The 15,698-nt window shown below is 33.7% G+C and overlaps 1 protein-coding gene across 4 annotated transcripts; it reads right to left on the bottom strand.

Annotated features, from left to right (window-relative positions):
• Positions 1 to 365: 365 nt before the first annotated feature.
• Positions 366 to 15,235, bottom strand: LOC115890065 (hamartin). 4 transcript variants are annotated; one of them, XM_030910188.1, is made up of 21 exons: positions 14,992 to 15,235; positions 14,307 to 14,568; positions 14,131 to 14,248; positions 13,918 to 14,068; positions 13,742 to 13,857; positions 13,501 to 13,684; positions 12,932 to 13,005; positions 12,699 to 12,844; positions 9,681 to 9,856; positions 9,157 to 9,249; positions 8,518 to 8,841; positions 8,068 to 8,287; positions 6,944 to 7,126; positions 6,658 to 6,845; positions 6,406 to 6,602; positions 4,941 to 5,118; positions 4,753 to 4,878; positions 4,547 to 4,699; positions 2,675 to 2,861; positions 1,919 to 2,076; positions 366 to 1,625 (listed from the first exon to the last, which is right to left on the bottom strand). In XM_030910188.1, the coding sequence occupies exons 2-21, from the start codon at positions 14,410 to 14,412 to the stop codon at positions 1,392 to 1,394; spliced, it is 3,312 nt and encodes a 1,103-aa protein (XP_030766048.1). In that variant the 5' UTR covers positions 14,413 to 14,568; positions 14,992 to 15,235; the 3' UTR covers positions 366 to 1,391. The 4 variants fall into 4 exon arrangements, with proteins under 4 accessions (XP_030766048.1, XP_030766049.1, XP_030766050.1 ...); XM_030910189.1 differs by having other exon boundaries at positions 367 to 1,625; positions 9,690 to 9,856; positions 14,992 to 15,234; XM_030910190.1 differs by lacking the exon at positions 8,518 to 8,841 and having other exon boundaries at positions 367 to 1,625; positions 14,992 to 15,234.
• Positions 15,236 to 15,698: the final 463 nt, after the last annotated feature.

Below are 15,698 nucleotides of genomic sequence, written 5' to 3'. Positions count from 1 at the left end.
AACTAATATAGTTCTGTTGATTGAACTAAAATAGTTCTGTTAGTTGAACTGATATATTTCTGTTAATTGAACTAATATACTTCTGAACTAAAATAGTTCTGTTAGTTGAACTAAAACAGTTCAGAACTAATTTATTTCTGAACTAAAAATAGTTCTGTTAGTTGAACTAATATAGTTCTGTTGATTGAACTAAAATAGTTATGTTAATCCAACTAATATATTTCTGAACTAAAATAGTTCTGTTAGTTGAACTAAACAGTTCTGTTAATTGAACTAATATAGTTCTGAACTAAAATAGTTTGGAACTATATTAGTTCAGAACTAATGCAAAAATTAGAATAAATAAAACAACTATTCAATATTTAAACACATTTATTAAAAATGACTTTAAGTCAGTTTCTTTAACAATACAATATAATAGCCATAGCAACATACTTTGTCAAAGATCAACAATCTGACACTTCTTAGATTTGTACAGTGATTGGACAATTTTGTTATAGATAAAAATAACATGAAAAAAGCTGCACCAAAAAATAGTTTTACTCCCTTATGTCTGTTTTCACCTTAATTAATAATATCTTATCGAAGAACAAACACAAAAATTTGTCGCATTTAATTTGTTTCTATTTAGGGAAGTTTTCGGTGAAAACAGTACATAAAATAGTAAATAATTATTTTTTTACGGCATATACAAAACGGAATGCCTTTATCCATTGTAATTAATATGTATTTATAATAAAATGTTATGGACAATTATTATGTACAGAGTGTTTATATGCATTTTAACCAATAGCTACTTACTTCCCTAAATATTAGTTTCAGAACAAAGTTTAAATTACGGAAGATTTTTTAAAGAAATAATTGTTATTGCCTAAAATATACGTGAACACCCTGTATATCTAAAATTGTTTCAAGTAAAGTGTTGCACGAGTCTGTAGCTTAAACATAAAATCCAGGTTCAATACTTATATATTTTAAGACCTTAGACCATAGAACAACTAGACACTTTTCTGAAGTCTTTAGTACAAAGCCAACATAACCTGCTTGCGTTAAAAAGAGAGTAAGACAACAAAGAAGATTGATTTCTTTGTAAATTAATAAAAATATTTAAAAAAACAGGCAACTCATATAAAATTCTATGTTGGCTACAAAATACAGATCACAGAAAGTGTCCAGGCATTAAATAGTCCAAGTTTACGACTTACACAATGAGGTTTCATTTTTTCGTCTTTCTTCTTAATACGTTCGTTAAAAAAATCGAGTAAAAATTATTTTTAACGATTTCTTTTTCAATTCCACGAACCTTATCGAAGATCTTTTTCGCTTATAACTAACTAGTCTAAAACAATAGTGGAAAATCAGTCGGTTTTCATTCTCGGCTCGGCTGCGCCTTATCTGGGCCCGGTGGTACTGCCCGCCGAGGACGCCAGCGAGGCGGACAACGGCGACGAGTGAGGGCTAAGACCGGCCGTCGTGGTAGCCTGCACCTCGTGGCAGCTCGAAGTGTCGGGGGAGTTCATTTTTCTCCGGGCCGTTTCCGCCTCCAGCTTCTGCTTCAACTCCAGGATTTTCTCCTCCAGCACGCAATTCACGGAGAGCTGCGTCTCGTACTTGCTCTGGATAGACTGAAAAAAATGAAAATTATGACGTATACAGGGTGGTCCGGATTGTATTCCGGAAACTTCGGCGGCATATTCGGCAGATAAAAATAAGTAAAAAAGTTCGTATAAGTGAATGTCCTAAAATGTTTAGTTTCGGAGATACAGGGTGTAGAAGTTTAATAATTTGTTTCGATTTTTTCCAAATTTGCCGAAGTTTCCGGAATACAGTTCGGACCACCCTGTACAGTGTGCACGAAAAGCTTACTATTTTTAATATCATTTATTTAGTATTTATTATTAATAAAATATCGTAATACCTCCAGTAAAGCTTCCTCATTCTCATTGTAAGATGATAAAGTCCTTTTTTGTGCGGATATCACCTCGTCTTTGGCTTGAAGCAGATGCTCCATCTCTATGGCTTTCATTTTGTACGCCTCTACCGCAGCAGATTTTAATTCGATTGTATGATTCATCGCTACAAAATAGAAATTATAATATAATAAAGATAAGATATAATATATAAAATTATTGTTAAGATATTAATTTATTGTTTTTGAGAAATTATATTTTTTCACACAATTTTTATTTACCCAGCTTTTTTAAATAAGCGCCTTCACCATTTTGTCAGGAATATTGATTTTTTTGGACTGTACTTTGTTACAATATTATTGTTTATTATAAAGTAATAAAATAGCATCTGAAACTGTCAGTTATCCATTATTAAAAGCATTATTATACTTTAAATCATTTAGTTTGCCACTAACTCATGCCGATTGTAAATTTTATTCATCATTTGTTAGCTTTAAAGCACTTTATCTCTAATATTAAAAGATATATTAAAGTATAGTTATGTGTAAGTGTAAAAAATAGTTTTTTAGTGGGTCCACTGCAGGGACGTGGTGATTTTACCAATGCAGAGACCTAGTGATTGTGCCACTGCAGGGACCTGGTGATTTTGTCACTGCAGGGACCTAGTGATTTTCCCACTGCAGGGACCTGGTGATTTTGCCGTTGCAGGGACCTAGTGATTTTGCCACTGCAGAGACTATATACAATATTAATTTATATCTTACCTTTTAGTTCCTCCTTGTAACTGTCTTTAATTTGCCTCACTTCTTCTTCACACTGTCTCAAAGTGCTCAATCGGTCCAACCTTTCCTTATATTTAACGTGCAGTTCGCCTATTAAAAGCAGTTCCCTGTTGACCCTCTGCAGTTCTTGTTTTACTTGTTCGCCCGCCATTGCCTGTTCTTTCGCAAACTAAAATTTAAATTGCAACTCTTTTATCAAAACGTAAAAATAGTTTTTTGTGTGTACCAAATAGTTTTTTTTACGTGTAACAAATAGTTTCATACGCATAAGAAATAGTTTTATACGCGCAAAAATATTTTTTTACTGGTAAAAAATTGTTTTTTGGGTGTGACAATTTATACTACTGTTCTAGTTTTAATATGTAATCAAGACGGCACCGCTATATAAATTAGTTTTTGAGAAATTATATTTTTTTCATAGAATTTTTATTTACCAAGCTTTTTTAAATAAGCGCCTTGGCCATTTTGTCAGGAATATTGATTTTTTTGGACCGTATACTTTTTTACAGTATTATTATTTATTATGAAGTAATAAAATAGCATCTGAAACTCTCAGTGAACGCATTATTATATTTTAAATCATTTAATTTACCACCAACTCTTGCTGACTTTAAATTTCATTCATTTGTTAGCTTTAAAAAACTTTATCTCTAAAATTAAAAGAGATATTAAAGTACAGTTTTATCCGTTCAATAAAGAATTAAAGTCTCTATTTGTTTATAAAATCTGAACCCTCTTATAATTTGCAATCAAAATTTTTGAAGCCATTGACGATATGTAAATAGTTTTTTTACTCGTAAAAAATGTTTTTTTTGGATGCAATAAATAGTTTAATACGCTTAAAAAATAGTTTTTTGCGTGTAAAAATAGTTTTTTACGTGTAACAAATAGTTTAATACGCGTAAAAAACAGTTTTATACGCATAAAAATATTTTTTTACTCGTAAAAAATAGTTTTATAAGGGTAAAAAATAGTACAAAAATTTACATTCAAAGAACTATTTGTTACACGTAAAAAACTATTTTTAAGCGTATAAAACTATTTGTTAATCGTAAAAAACTATTTTTTACAATTAAAAAACTATTTTTTACAAGTTATTCAACTACTTGTTACACGTAAAAAACTATTTATAGTTAAAAAGTGGTTTTATACGCATAAAAACTATTTTACAGGTATAAAGCTATTTTTTACGCGTAAAAAACTATTTGGTTTTTGCAAGAAATAGTTTTTTACGCCTAAAAAATTTTTTTTGCTCGTAAAAAATGTTTTTTTGGATGCCATATATAGTTTAATACGCTTAAAAAATAGTTTTTTGCGTGTAAAAATAATTTTTACGTGTAAAAATAGTTTAATACGCGTAAAAAACAGTTTTATACGCATAAAAATATTTTTTTACTCGCAAAAAATTGTTTTATAAGAGTAAAAAATAGTACAAAAATTTACATTCAAAAAACTATTTGTTACACGTAAAAAACTATTTTTACGCGTATAAAACTATTTGTTAATCGTAAAAAAATATTTTTTACGATTAAAAAACTATTTGTTACACGAGAAAAACTATTTTTTACAAGTTATTCAACTACTTGTTACACGTAAAAAACTATTTAGTTAAAAAGTGGTTTTATACGCATAAAAACTATTTTACAGGTATAAAGCTATTTTTTACGCGTAAAAAACTATTTGGTTTTTGCAAGAAATAGTTTTTTACGCCTAAAATTTTTTTTGCTCGTAAAAAATAGTTTTTGGCTAATTAAATGAGGTCTAGGGCTTGACCTCGCCAAAATTACCATCGATTGTTATTTCCCAGCCGTCTTTGACGCCGTTTTTTTTTCGATCATACTGTACTACATTTACCTTGACTTCAGCCAAAGCGTCTAAAAGTGCTGCCTCAGCTTGCTGTCTTCTCTTATCCAAAGTACTGCAATTAATTTTGCAATCGGTGTATTCGGATTCTAAACGTTTCACCTTCTCGTTCAACAAATCGTTTTCTTCAGTCAGAGATTTGCACTGAAAATTCTACATTTAACAAAAAAATTCAATGTTACGCTGTTTTTTACTACCTTATCCTGCAAAAACCCTATGTCGTTACTCAGTTGCCTATGTTCACCTAGAGAATTTAGTCTAAACTCTTCTAATTGCCGCCTGAGATCGTCTATTTCTTTTTGTTCGAGCTGAACTTGGTCCCTCTGAAAGAAAATGCCTTTATTTTTCTATACAGCGTTCCAAAAAAAAATGCTATAAAAGTTACCAGTGCAGAATTGTATTCCTTCAGCAACCTGGTGCTCTTGGCATCGGACAGCAACCTCCTGTTTCTGTAGGCGTGCGTTTCCCTCCTGTGCCGCTCGAACAGCAGCTGCTGGTGTAGCAACTGCAGCTGATTTTTCAGTAGACCTGTGTCCGATGTGGCAACACAGTTTTCGATATATCTGAAAAGAAATTCTCTCTTTAAATGCATCAAAAAAATATATGTTTAAATATCTTTAAGTATATCAAATATCACTGATAAATAAATATAAATTGACGCGTTGAATAACAATATTAAGGTATAATGCTATCCCTATATTCATGTCGTTTATCTCTAATTTTCTTCATAGTATACGAAGCTGATGCACCAGGTCTTGTAAAATTGTTTCTATTATTTTTCTTCCGGCCTTTTTTATTCCAATACGTTTATCTGATGGTAATTATCAAAAAACACATGTCGTTTTTGCTAAAAGTGGTTTTTATTGAGTTTTATCTCTAATTTTCTTTATAGCATACGAAGCTGATGCACCAAGTCTTGTAAAATTGTTTCTATTACTTTTCTTCAGGGCATTTTTATTCTAGTTTGTTTATCTGATGTTAATTATCAAGAAACACATATCTTTTTTTCTAAAAGTGGTTTTCATTGGGTTTATCTCTAATTTTCTTCATAGTATACGAAGCTGATGCACCAAGTCTTGTAAAATTGTTTCTATTACTTTTCTTCAGGGCATTTTTATTCTAGTTTGTTTATCTGATGTTAATTATCAAGAAACACATATCGTTTTTTTCTAAAAGTGGTTTTCATTGAGTTTATCTCTAATTTTCTTCATAGTATACGAAGCTGATGCACCAAGTCTTGTAAAATTGTTTCTATTACTTTTCTTCAGGGCATTTTTATTCTAGTTTGTTTATCTGATGTTAATTATCAACAAACACATATCGTTTTTTCCTAAAAGTGGTTTTTATTGAGTTTTATCCCTAATTTTCTTTATAGTATAGGAAAAAATGGAAAATTCATGTTTTAAGGCATTGTTCTTTGAAGAGGTATTTTTTAAAGCTTGTTCTAGACTTCTAGAGGTAATTTTCTCTTTTATTTACTACTTGTCAAAGATTAGATGTGAAAGAATTTAGATACGTCAATTTGATTTGCATGCTTCAGTAACGTATCGGATGTTTGTGTTAATAAATAATTATTATAACTTATTGTTTTTATTAGAATTATACGTTTTTATAACAATTTTAATAACTACCAACATTTATTGACAAGGTAAAATAAAACTACAAATTATTTAGTTTATCCTACATCATATTTTTACATGTTTTGAATAAAATTAGGACTGAGCTACTGACTAATATTAAACGTTTTGATATTAAGAGGCAATTTCCCTTAACATAGGATCAATGTTCATAGTGTTTAACAAGATACTTAAGTGTGTTAGCAAAACAAAAATAATTTGAGATGAACTTACCTATCCAAAATGTCGTAGAGGGATGGTTTGTACTGTTCCACGGATTGGTAGGGCACAGGTGCCGGACTCGGCGAAGGGCTAGCTTTGGTTTCGTTAGCTTCTTCTTTCAAGGAAGGAAATATGGTCAGGAACAAGTGTTCGTAGGGCATGGGCCAGAATACTTCCGTTTGAGTGTGGCAATCAGTAGTCTGGAACTTCTAAACAAAGAACAAAGTTTAAAAAAATTAAAATAAAGAAATTTTATTTGCATACCTGCTTCCTGGTGAACTTGGAATCGACGCCGTTCGAAGTATTCGAAACTTGGTCCTCCGACACGGTTTCTTCATCGGTTTCGTAAAAAGGTTTCTTTTTGTTGTCTTTTAAAGGGGCCTGAGGACTTTTCTTCATGTCAGGGCACGAATTGGCCCGTCTAACTGTCGAACTGCTAGAGTAAAACACGCCTGCAAAGAAAAAAGACGATCATCTCCAAAATTATCATAAAAAAATAATTTTTTAAACTAATAATATTTTAATATGTTTGTTTCAATTTATCTCTTACCATTTCCGGGACTGCTTCCTGTAGAAAGCTCCGTCTGTTCCGGTTCAGTGTTGTATTGACTCGAATGGCTGAACTGTCTTATTCTCTTCTTGAAATTCGTAAAGGACTTGGAGTTGGGCATGTGTAAACCTCCAGCACTGCACGGAGAACCTTGGTCCATTTCATTGCTAAAGTTGTTATCAGCTAGAAAAAAATACTTGTTTATTTACTCCTACTAACATTCTTCACTGTAGTTTGTTTTAAATGTATCTTTATGAGCACCCTGTATAACATTTAATTAATTATTATATTAATTTAGGTAGAGTGAAACCTTTTCTAAAAGACAGACAAATTCAATTTATAAAAATATTAATCAATGCCGAAAAATGCACGATTTACTTATGCTCTGTAAATGTAAACTTAGATAAAAACGGTTAAACTTAGATATAGAAGTTTAGTATAGTTTCGGAGATACAGGGTGTAAAGGTTCATTTTTATTTCGATTTTTTCAAAATAATTTCTGAAGTACCGCCAATATTTGAATGAAAATTGGCGTTTGGGAGTTTTTTGACATGAGAAATTTGATTCTGATGTCTATATGACTCCTGTTAGTAGGGGTCGCCACCTATATGTATTTTAACTATTTTGAAGAGTAATAACTTTTTGTCCGTACCTGTATAAAACTACTGAGTAAAAAAATATACATTTCCATGATTCTTTACGTAAAAAATGTCTCTTGGTAAAAATCCTTACAAGCAACGTGTTTAATTTATGTCGATGATGACAGGCATTGATAATTTCGATTCCAAATATCTCCAGTACCATTACTCGTAGCGTTTTTTACAAAGAGACCTTTTTTACGTAAAAAAAAACGTCGTAAATGTATATTTTTTAACTCAGTAGTTTTATACAGGTACAGACGAAAAGTTATTAGTCTTCAAGCCAGTTAAAACGTATGTAGGTGGCGCCCTCTACAAGTAGGACCAATATTGACATCAAAATCAAATTTATCATATCAAAAAACTCTCAGACACCAACTGTCATCCAAATATTGACGTTACTTCAAAAATTATTTGGAAATAATCGAAATAAAAATGAAATTCCTACACCCTGTATCTCCGAAACGAAGCATTTTAAAAACTTACAGTCATCTAGATCTGGTAAAACGTTATCATTGCTGGACTTGGCAGGCCTTTTCTTGGTGTAATCGTGCTTGTTGGCAATGCTGGAGTAACCGCATACTTCTTCGTCCTCTTGAGCCGAAGGAGATTCGGTTCTTAAGCGCATGGATAGGTCTGTGTGTTTTATTTTTAAAGGACTCGAAGGAGGCGGTTTACTAAGAACTTGAACCGGACTTTCGCTAACCTAAAATACATAGTTTTATAAAAAAAATATTTTTTTTATAAATTCGGCAGTATAATTCTAAGGACTTTTATTGTCATAAAAATAATTCAGAGTGAGCAATAAATTCTTAAGCTATACACTAGGCTAAATGAAAATCATATCCCACCCAAAACGAATCACAAACAAGCCCAAAATGATGACGGTGAAAATATTCCCAAAGGTTCATCTTCAAAGCCAAACAACACACTCACCTGCATTTGCGCCCTCTCCTGGCTCAGCCTGTAGCTCAAATGCTGACCGAATGCCACGCCTCCGGCCCTGGCGAAGGCCGACCCGGCCCTACTGTTGTACTCCCCCAGGTACCCGTTGTCGTTGCTACCCATGAGTACCACGCTGCTCGACGGGAACACAAAGGGCGACGGTTCCTTCCTCATCGGAGACGACGGCACGCTATTGGCTGGGGTACCGCTCACTATATGACCCGCAGCGTTCGTTCGGAACGACGTGAGAGCTCTGGCAACGTTGCTTTTAGTCGTGGGGGGCGTGGTGAGAGCGAGGGGCGTGGTGTTGAAGTCCTGAAAGCGCAAGCTGTGGCTGGTAAAGTGGGAGGGGCCGGTATGGAGGTGATAATTTAGATGCTAGTAGTTTTGTGGGAGATTTCTAATTATAATAAACGTTTTTATTAAATATTAACAGAAGAAATACAAGCGATTTTTACGCTGCTGTAGAGTTGAAGTATTCTATGATTTTAAAAAGATATCCCCATAAAACCACAAAAACAAAATAAACAAAACATAAAAAAACGAATCAGTAAAAACGATCTTTGATCAGCCAAACCAAAAGCAGTGATTTGTAACCCATAATAATCATAAATAATAATAAAAACTTACCCTTATGGGCGTTGTTTCTGGGGTGGCTTCAATGGCTGCCTCTGGCGGAGACCCTTCTTGACTCAAAGGGTACGAACCTCTATTATAATGCCCCTAAAAATATATAAAAATACAATTTTTTTTTTCATTTTAATGCCTTATACATATTTTAAATTAGATAGACGTGGCCAAATTGTAAGATAACCATTTTCAAACCTCTCTAGGTTAACTTATTTTTCTGACTCTCTAGCTTTCTTTGAATAGAAGAACTTAAGAAAGGAATCAAATACTACAGTAAGATCGAAAAATAAATGGTGTCCAGTTGGCTTGGAAATGAACATCGACGACATTCCCCATATAATTTTACATATAGAATGACAGCAATCTTCATTTCATAGCCATCCCTGACACCGTTTTTTTTCCCGTTCATATTATATTTTAATAAAATAATATAAAAAACTCCTTCCTTGTTTTTTTTTTTATTAAATGCGATTGAAACATAACACAACTAAAAATAAATAAAAAAAACTTTTACCTAATCCTACCTCGATTACCTGAATGTGTCGCAGTTGGACACTGGTAGCCTGGGACTCCACGATGGGCGGCGTCTGGTGCAGTTGGTAGGCCTGACTGGGAGAAAAAAACGTACCATCGTTACCAGCCATTTGCAGAGAAGCCAAAGACCTGAGGTTCTGCTGGTGATAAGACGCCGAAGAAGACTCTAAGACAAACACAAATGAAATAAAATTTATTTTTCAGTATTATACATATATTATACAGGGTCGCTGTTATGTATAGCAACGGCCGATTATTAGGTAAAATATAGGAGGTACCGCAAAAAGTTAAATATAAAAGTTATAGGGTTTATAAATATCTATTAGCGGGTAATAAATTTAATTATACAGGGTCGGTCATAAAGTCGTGGCACATCAAAGTTTCAGTTTTTTAAATGGAACCCCCTGTATATTATTGCATATTTTTTCTTTATTCATTCGTTTTTCCCTCAATTCTAAGCAAAAATCGAAATACACACAATGTACCTCAAACCAAGCGTTTCCGAGTTATTGACTTTTGAAAATATCACTTAAACAATTTGATTTAATTAATTTCGATATGTTCAGTTTCATTTAACGATGCCATTCTGCCGAAACTGTAATACTTAATAATTTAGAAGAATGAATTTTTTTTTAGAAGGTGTAGGACTGTCGGGCTGAGTATCAACTCAGACAAAACCGCGATAGTGCCATTCACCAGAAGGCGAAGTCTGAAAAACTTGAAAAGAATCCAACTAGATGGAAAGGAAATACTGCCAACCCAGGAAGTTAAATACCTGGGAATAACCCTGGACAGTAAACTCCTGTGGAACAGGCATATTAAGAACACTACCAGCAAAGCCATAAAGGCTCTCATGATATGCAGAAGACTGGCCGGAAATAGATGGGGCTGCTCCCGTACATTTTGCGCTGGATGTATACCATGATAGTAAGACCCATGATTACTTATGGAGCAGTTGCCTGGTACACAAAACTAGAGCAACGGACGGCAAGGCTAAACCTATGCAAAGTCCAGAGACTAGCATGTGTGTGCATCACAGGAGCCATGAGAACCTGTCCAACAGCAGCAATGGAGGTCATTCTAGATCTAACACCACTGCACATTGTCATTGGTAGATATGCCAATGCGACAATGATTAGAATGGTCACTAACGGAATTAGTACTGGGAGAATTGTCAGATCAGGGCTTGGAACACCCTCAAAAGGAAATACCACTTCTGCAACTCCCAATGGACGATATGCCAAGAACGTACAACTTTGACAAACATGTCAATGTAGTATTGAGCAATAAGAAGGATTGGAAGAGCGAAACGCTTGCCCAGCAGTTAAAAGACCATACCATAACTTGGTATACTGATGCTTCCAAAACCAATACGGGAACAGGGATCGGAGTGTTTGGGCCGAGAGCTAATTACTCCGAACCAATGGGCACTTACCCTAGTATCCTACAGGCAGAAATCTACGCTATCGAGAGATGCGTACAACTTATCTTAGATAGGAACTATCGGAAACAAGAAATAGCCATCTTATCTGATAGTCAAGCAGCATTAAAGGCGATCAACTCAGTATCAATCAATTCGAAATTGGTCAAAGAATGCATAGAGAAGCTGAATAAATTAGGCAAAGAAAACAAAGTCCTCCTACACTGGGTGCCTGCTCACCAAGGGATAGAAGGCAATGAAAAAGCAAATAATCTAGCTAGGAAAGGAGCGAACAGTCCACTAACTGGACCAGAACCGTTCTGCTTTCCAAGTGGTAACCAACTCAAGGCGGAACTCAAGAACTTGGAAGATTCCATCCGCAACCTGGAATGGAAATCTTGCAATGGTCTAGGACACTCGAAGAAGTTTCTGAGGGCCAAGAAAATCACAGATCTTCCTGGGTCTGAGTAAGAACAATCTTCGGATTGTCACGGGGTTTTTAACAGGACACTGTCTCCTCAATGAACACCTCAGTAGATTGAAACTAAGAAGAAACGGCGAATGCAGATTCTGTGGGGAAGATGGTGAAACACCAGTACACCTCATCACTGAGTGCGCCGAGACGACAACCATTCGTGCCATGAATTTTGGTACGACTGATATTGGAGATGGAGAACTACCCTCTATAAAACCGTCCCAGATACTGGCTTTTGTCAAAGCCCTGGGACTGTATGATGAGTTATGATTCAAGAAAGGGGGACACAATGGATCTGTAAGGTCGAAGTGATTAACCCCCCTCCCACTCATTCTACTTAATAATATTTGACATTAAGTTATTTTTATTTATTTTTATTATTATTTATCGTTTAACATTTCGATTCTTCAATTTATGTACATTGTGTATTACAATTATATACAGGAGGTTTCATTTAAAAAAATAAAGTTTGATGTGACACAACTTTACGACCGACCCTGTATACTTAAATTTACTAGTAGCTAATAGGAATTTAAAAGCCCATTACAACAGTATCACAGTTTCGGCAGAATGGCATCATTAAATCAAACCAAACACATCGAAATTAATTAAATTGAATTGTTTAAGTGATATTTTCAAAAGTCAATAACTCGGAAACGCTTGGTTTGAGGTACATCGTGTGTATTTCGATTTTTGCTTAGAATTGAAGGAAGAATTGAAATGTGTAATAATATACAGAGGGTTCTAGTTAAAAAAATAAAACTTTGATGTGCCACGACTTTATGAACGACCCTGTATACATAAATTTATGGCTCGCTAATAGATATTTAAGAATCCTAAAACTTTTTTATTTAACTTTTTGCGGTACCTCGTATGTTTTACCTAATAATCGACCGTTTCCATACATAAAAGCGACCCTGTATATTGAGATTTATGTATAATACCGTATGATTGAAAAAAAAAAAAAAAAAAACGGCGTCCAGTTGGCTTGGAAATGACGATCGATGACATTCCCCCCATATAATTTTACATATAAAATGACAGTGATCTTCATTTCATAGCCATTGCTTTTTTTTCTATCATATTGTATTTATGTTATTTGTCTGAGCTTACCACCGACAATGGCCGAGTTCATGGTACCCGATCTGGAACGGAACTCTGTGGTATTTTGACAGGTCTCGTGAGGGCAGCGATCTGTAATGTCCAAACTGAATCGTTCACACTCCACTATAACGTCGTGGACGCTCATTTTTTTCCATCTAAAACCAAAAAAACTAAAGCCTGTCCAGCGAAAGATGGAAGGATTTTGACAGAAAACAGATAAAAAAAGACAGAAATTTTGTTACCTCTCTGTTGTTGTTTCATTCTCTTTCGAGGTAGTCACTAGAGATGGATGCATCTTTACCGTATCCATCATTGGCTAAATATATAAAGAAAAATATAATTTACATACCAAGTCCCAAACAGAAAAATACTATTCTTTAATATGAACTATTATATTACTATGTATTACAAAATTAAAACATTTTTATAAAAAAAACATGAAGAAACATTACACAATGTTATATTTTATATTACATCATAAATTAAACAATTTTATTTTATAAAAATATTTAATAAAGAAGCAAAAAAATATTTAATTTATTATACCAATTAATTCTTTCTTCATACTGTTTTAAAGTTGTTTTTTTAATTATTTATACATTTTTAACAAAAATTAAATACCATTCTATAGTTATAGAAGGTTTGTAAGTATATTCTTAGAGTAATGGTATAGTTTATTATCTAAAAACTACTGATGGCTTTGTATCAATTCACAACAAAAGATTCAGAGATAAAAAACTCAATAGAAAAAGGATAAAAACATTTTTTAAAGATATTAATCGATACTGGGCGAGAAAAAATAAACATTTACCTTGATTGTGTGACAAAACACCGGATTGTTTTTATCTTTGAACTGGCTCCTAAGGTAGTACAGGAAATTTTGAGGAAACATTCCGTATAATCGTAAAAACAGCGCGTACAATGCCACCTGCAAATGAATCATTTGGTCCTCGACCAACTTGCCTGGAACGTGAGAATTCCAGGCGGCCAACCTCCTAAAAAAATATTTATTTGAATTATTAACAATTAAATAGAGTTCAATAATATTTTACCTGAATATTTCAAATATATCATTCAAATAATGTTCACCAATCGCTGTAGGAAACATTGGTAGGAAAATTATTAATACTAGTAGGGCACTTATTAGGGGCAATAGCTCTGTTTCAGTCTAGAAGTTTGAATTTATAAATATATACAGGGTGGTCCAATGTTTTTGTCAAAAACTTACAGTTAAAAATTTTAAAATCTCCCTGAACAAAGGATGGTCCTGTATTTTGTACAGCCACGACGGCTGACTGCGGGCTATATGCCCCAAAAGTGTAAAAGCCTGTACCTTAATGGTCAATTCCGTTTTCGGGTTCCTGATTGAGTCCAATAATCTACAAAAAAAAATGTTTTTTTTATCCAGTTTTTATTTAGAGAGAATTTAATATGTACATACCTGTCAAATAAAAATTGCTGGTGTGGTTCTTTTAAAGCAATTATTATCTCTATACATCTCACTGAGCTTGTGCTTAAGTAGTACTCGTATAGACCATGTATAACGTAAGGTTCCTGAGCTAAAATTCGTAAAATACTTCAGTTTTAAAGAGTTCAAATACACAATAGATTACTTACTTTTGGAAAACTGTTCCCATATACTGTACTTGGTGTCTTCGGCCAGTTTTTTGTCGTTGGATTCGAGTTTTTCGAACAGGGATTCCTGGTTTTGATGGTGCGACATGGCGAAAAAATTTTGATAGGAGAAACCAAAGAGACAAAAAACAAAAAAAGTCGTTTGAGCGTTTAGAAACGTGGTTGGAACTGGATTTGGTAGGTTTTAAGACTGAGAAAAGTCATCTTTCGGTTTGGGGATGACGGTAACCTAAACAAAGAATACCTGAAAATGAAAAATGTATTAATAATTTGTAATTAGGCTTCTTCTACAAGAATATCTACAGCAAAACCGTTGTATTATATAGTAATTAAAGTTCAGACATTTTTAAGGACCTGTCATGATTAGGTGAATTGATTTTGAAGAAAAACAGCTATAAATTTAAATGTTCCTTAAAAAGACGCTTTAAAGCGATGGTTGATGGAACAAAAGAGCCAAATACAGGCGGTATTAAGTAAATTGTATGGTAAATCAAGAAAAAAAAACACAAAAAACTATGGCCAATATACGGTTCGGAAGTCCCGTACAAAAACTAGGAAAACTACACTGTTTTTCATTAAAAAACTTAACCGAAATCACGTTATATTATTCAGAAATAATTCTACTTGCCCGACAAATAAAAATACTATCAATAATCCAAATAATTACCTTAGAAAATGAATAACAGCCTTGCACCTGGCATCGGGACCAGAGATCTGTCAAAAAACAAGCTGAAATTCTGGGAAAACAGCTGATATTCAGACAAAACCTGACAATCCACCCGCACATGTATTCCCTTCTTTATCTACCTGTTTCGAACTGAAAGAAATATAGCACAGACAACGCCCGAAACGGGAAAAGCGAGGGTAATTAACAATAATATACCTTAACGAGTATTTATTTTAGTTTCTCCTATCGAAAACAAATAATTCTTAAATTAAAAAATGTTTAGTAGATTTGTTCATCAATAGATGGCGCTGAATAAACACGAAATTGATTTTATTAAAGGGATCTGTATTACAGATAAACAGTGACAAATATCTATAAAAAATTAGTATAAAGTTCAACTACTAACCCAGAGATAGCGCACTAAACGCAAACAAATTTGCAGATTTCTGCAATTTGATACTTCGACTACTATCTCACAGATGGCGCACATGTTCAATAAAGAACTCTGTAATTTATTATATAGTACTTCGACTATTTACTCATAGATGGCGTACCTGTGTCGCGAAGTTCCCACAACGGCCACCAGTCGACAAATTGGCGCTGGTGTGTTTAATACGAGGGCCGAACGTAAAGTATTTGAGCGGATTTTTCGAAAATCATCTGATTTCGGCGTCGCTACGCATCCCACCGACGCCCTGACGAGCCGA

The sequence above is a fragment of the Sitophilus oryzae genome, unplaced genomic scaffold, assembly GCF_002938485.1.
Source record: "Sitophilus oryzae breed Bouriz unplaced genomic scaffold, Soryzae_2.0 scaffold_85_pilon_pilon, whole genome shotgun sequence".
Taxonomy (NCBI): domain Eukaryota; kingdom Metazoa; phylum Arthropoda; class Insecta; order Coleoptera; family Curculionidae; genus Sitophilus; species Sitophilus oryzae.
This window is presented reverse-complemented; position numbering and strand designations above follow the sequence as displayed.

Bases quoted from the DNA above. Each gene is read 5' to 3' on its own strand.
- LOC115890065 (XM_030910188.1), bottom strand. From the start codon at position 14,412: ATGTCGCACCATCAAAACCAGGAATCCCTGTTCGAAAAACTCGAATCC. The intron at 8,288-8,517 runs GTGAGTGTGTTG...TATGTATTTTAG, and splicing joins AGGAGAGGGCGCAAATGCAG to GTTAGCGAAAGTCCGGTTCA. The intron at 5,119-6,405 runs GTAAGTTCATCT...ATTTCTTTTCAG, and splicing joins CTCTACGACATTTTGGATAG to ATATATCGAAAACTGTGTTG.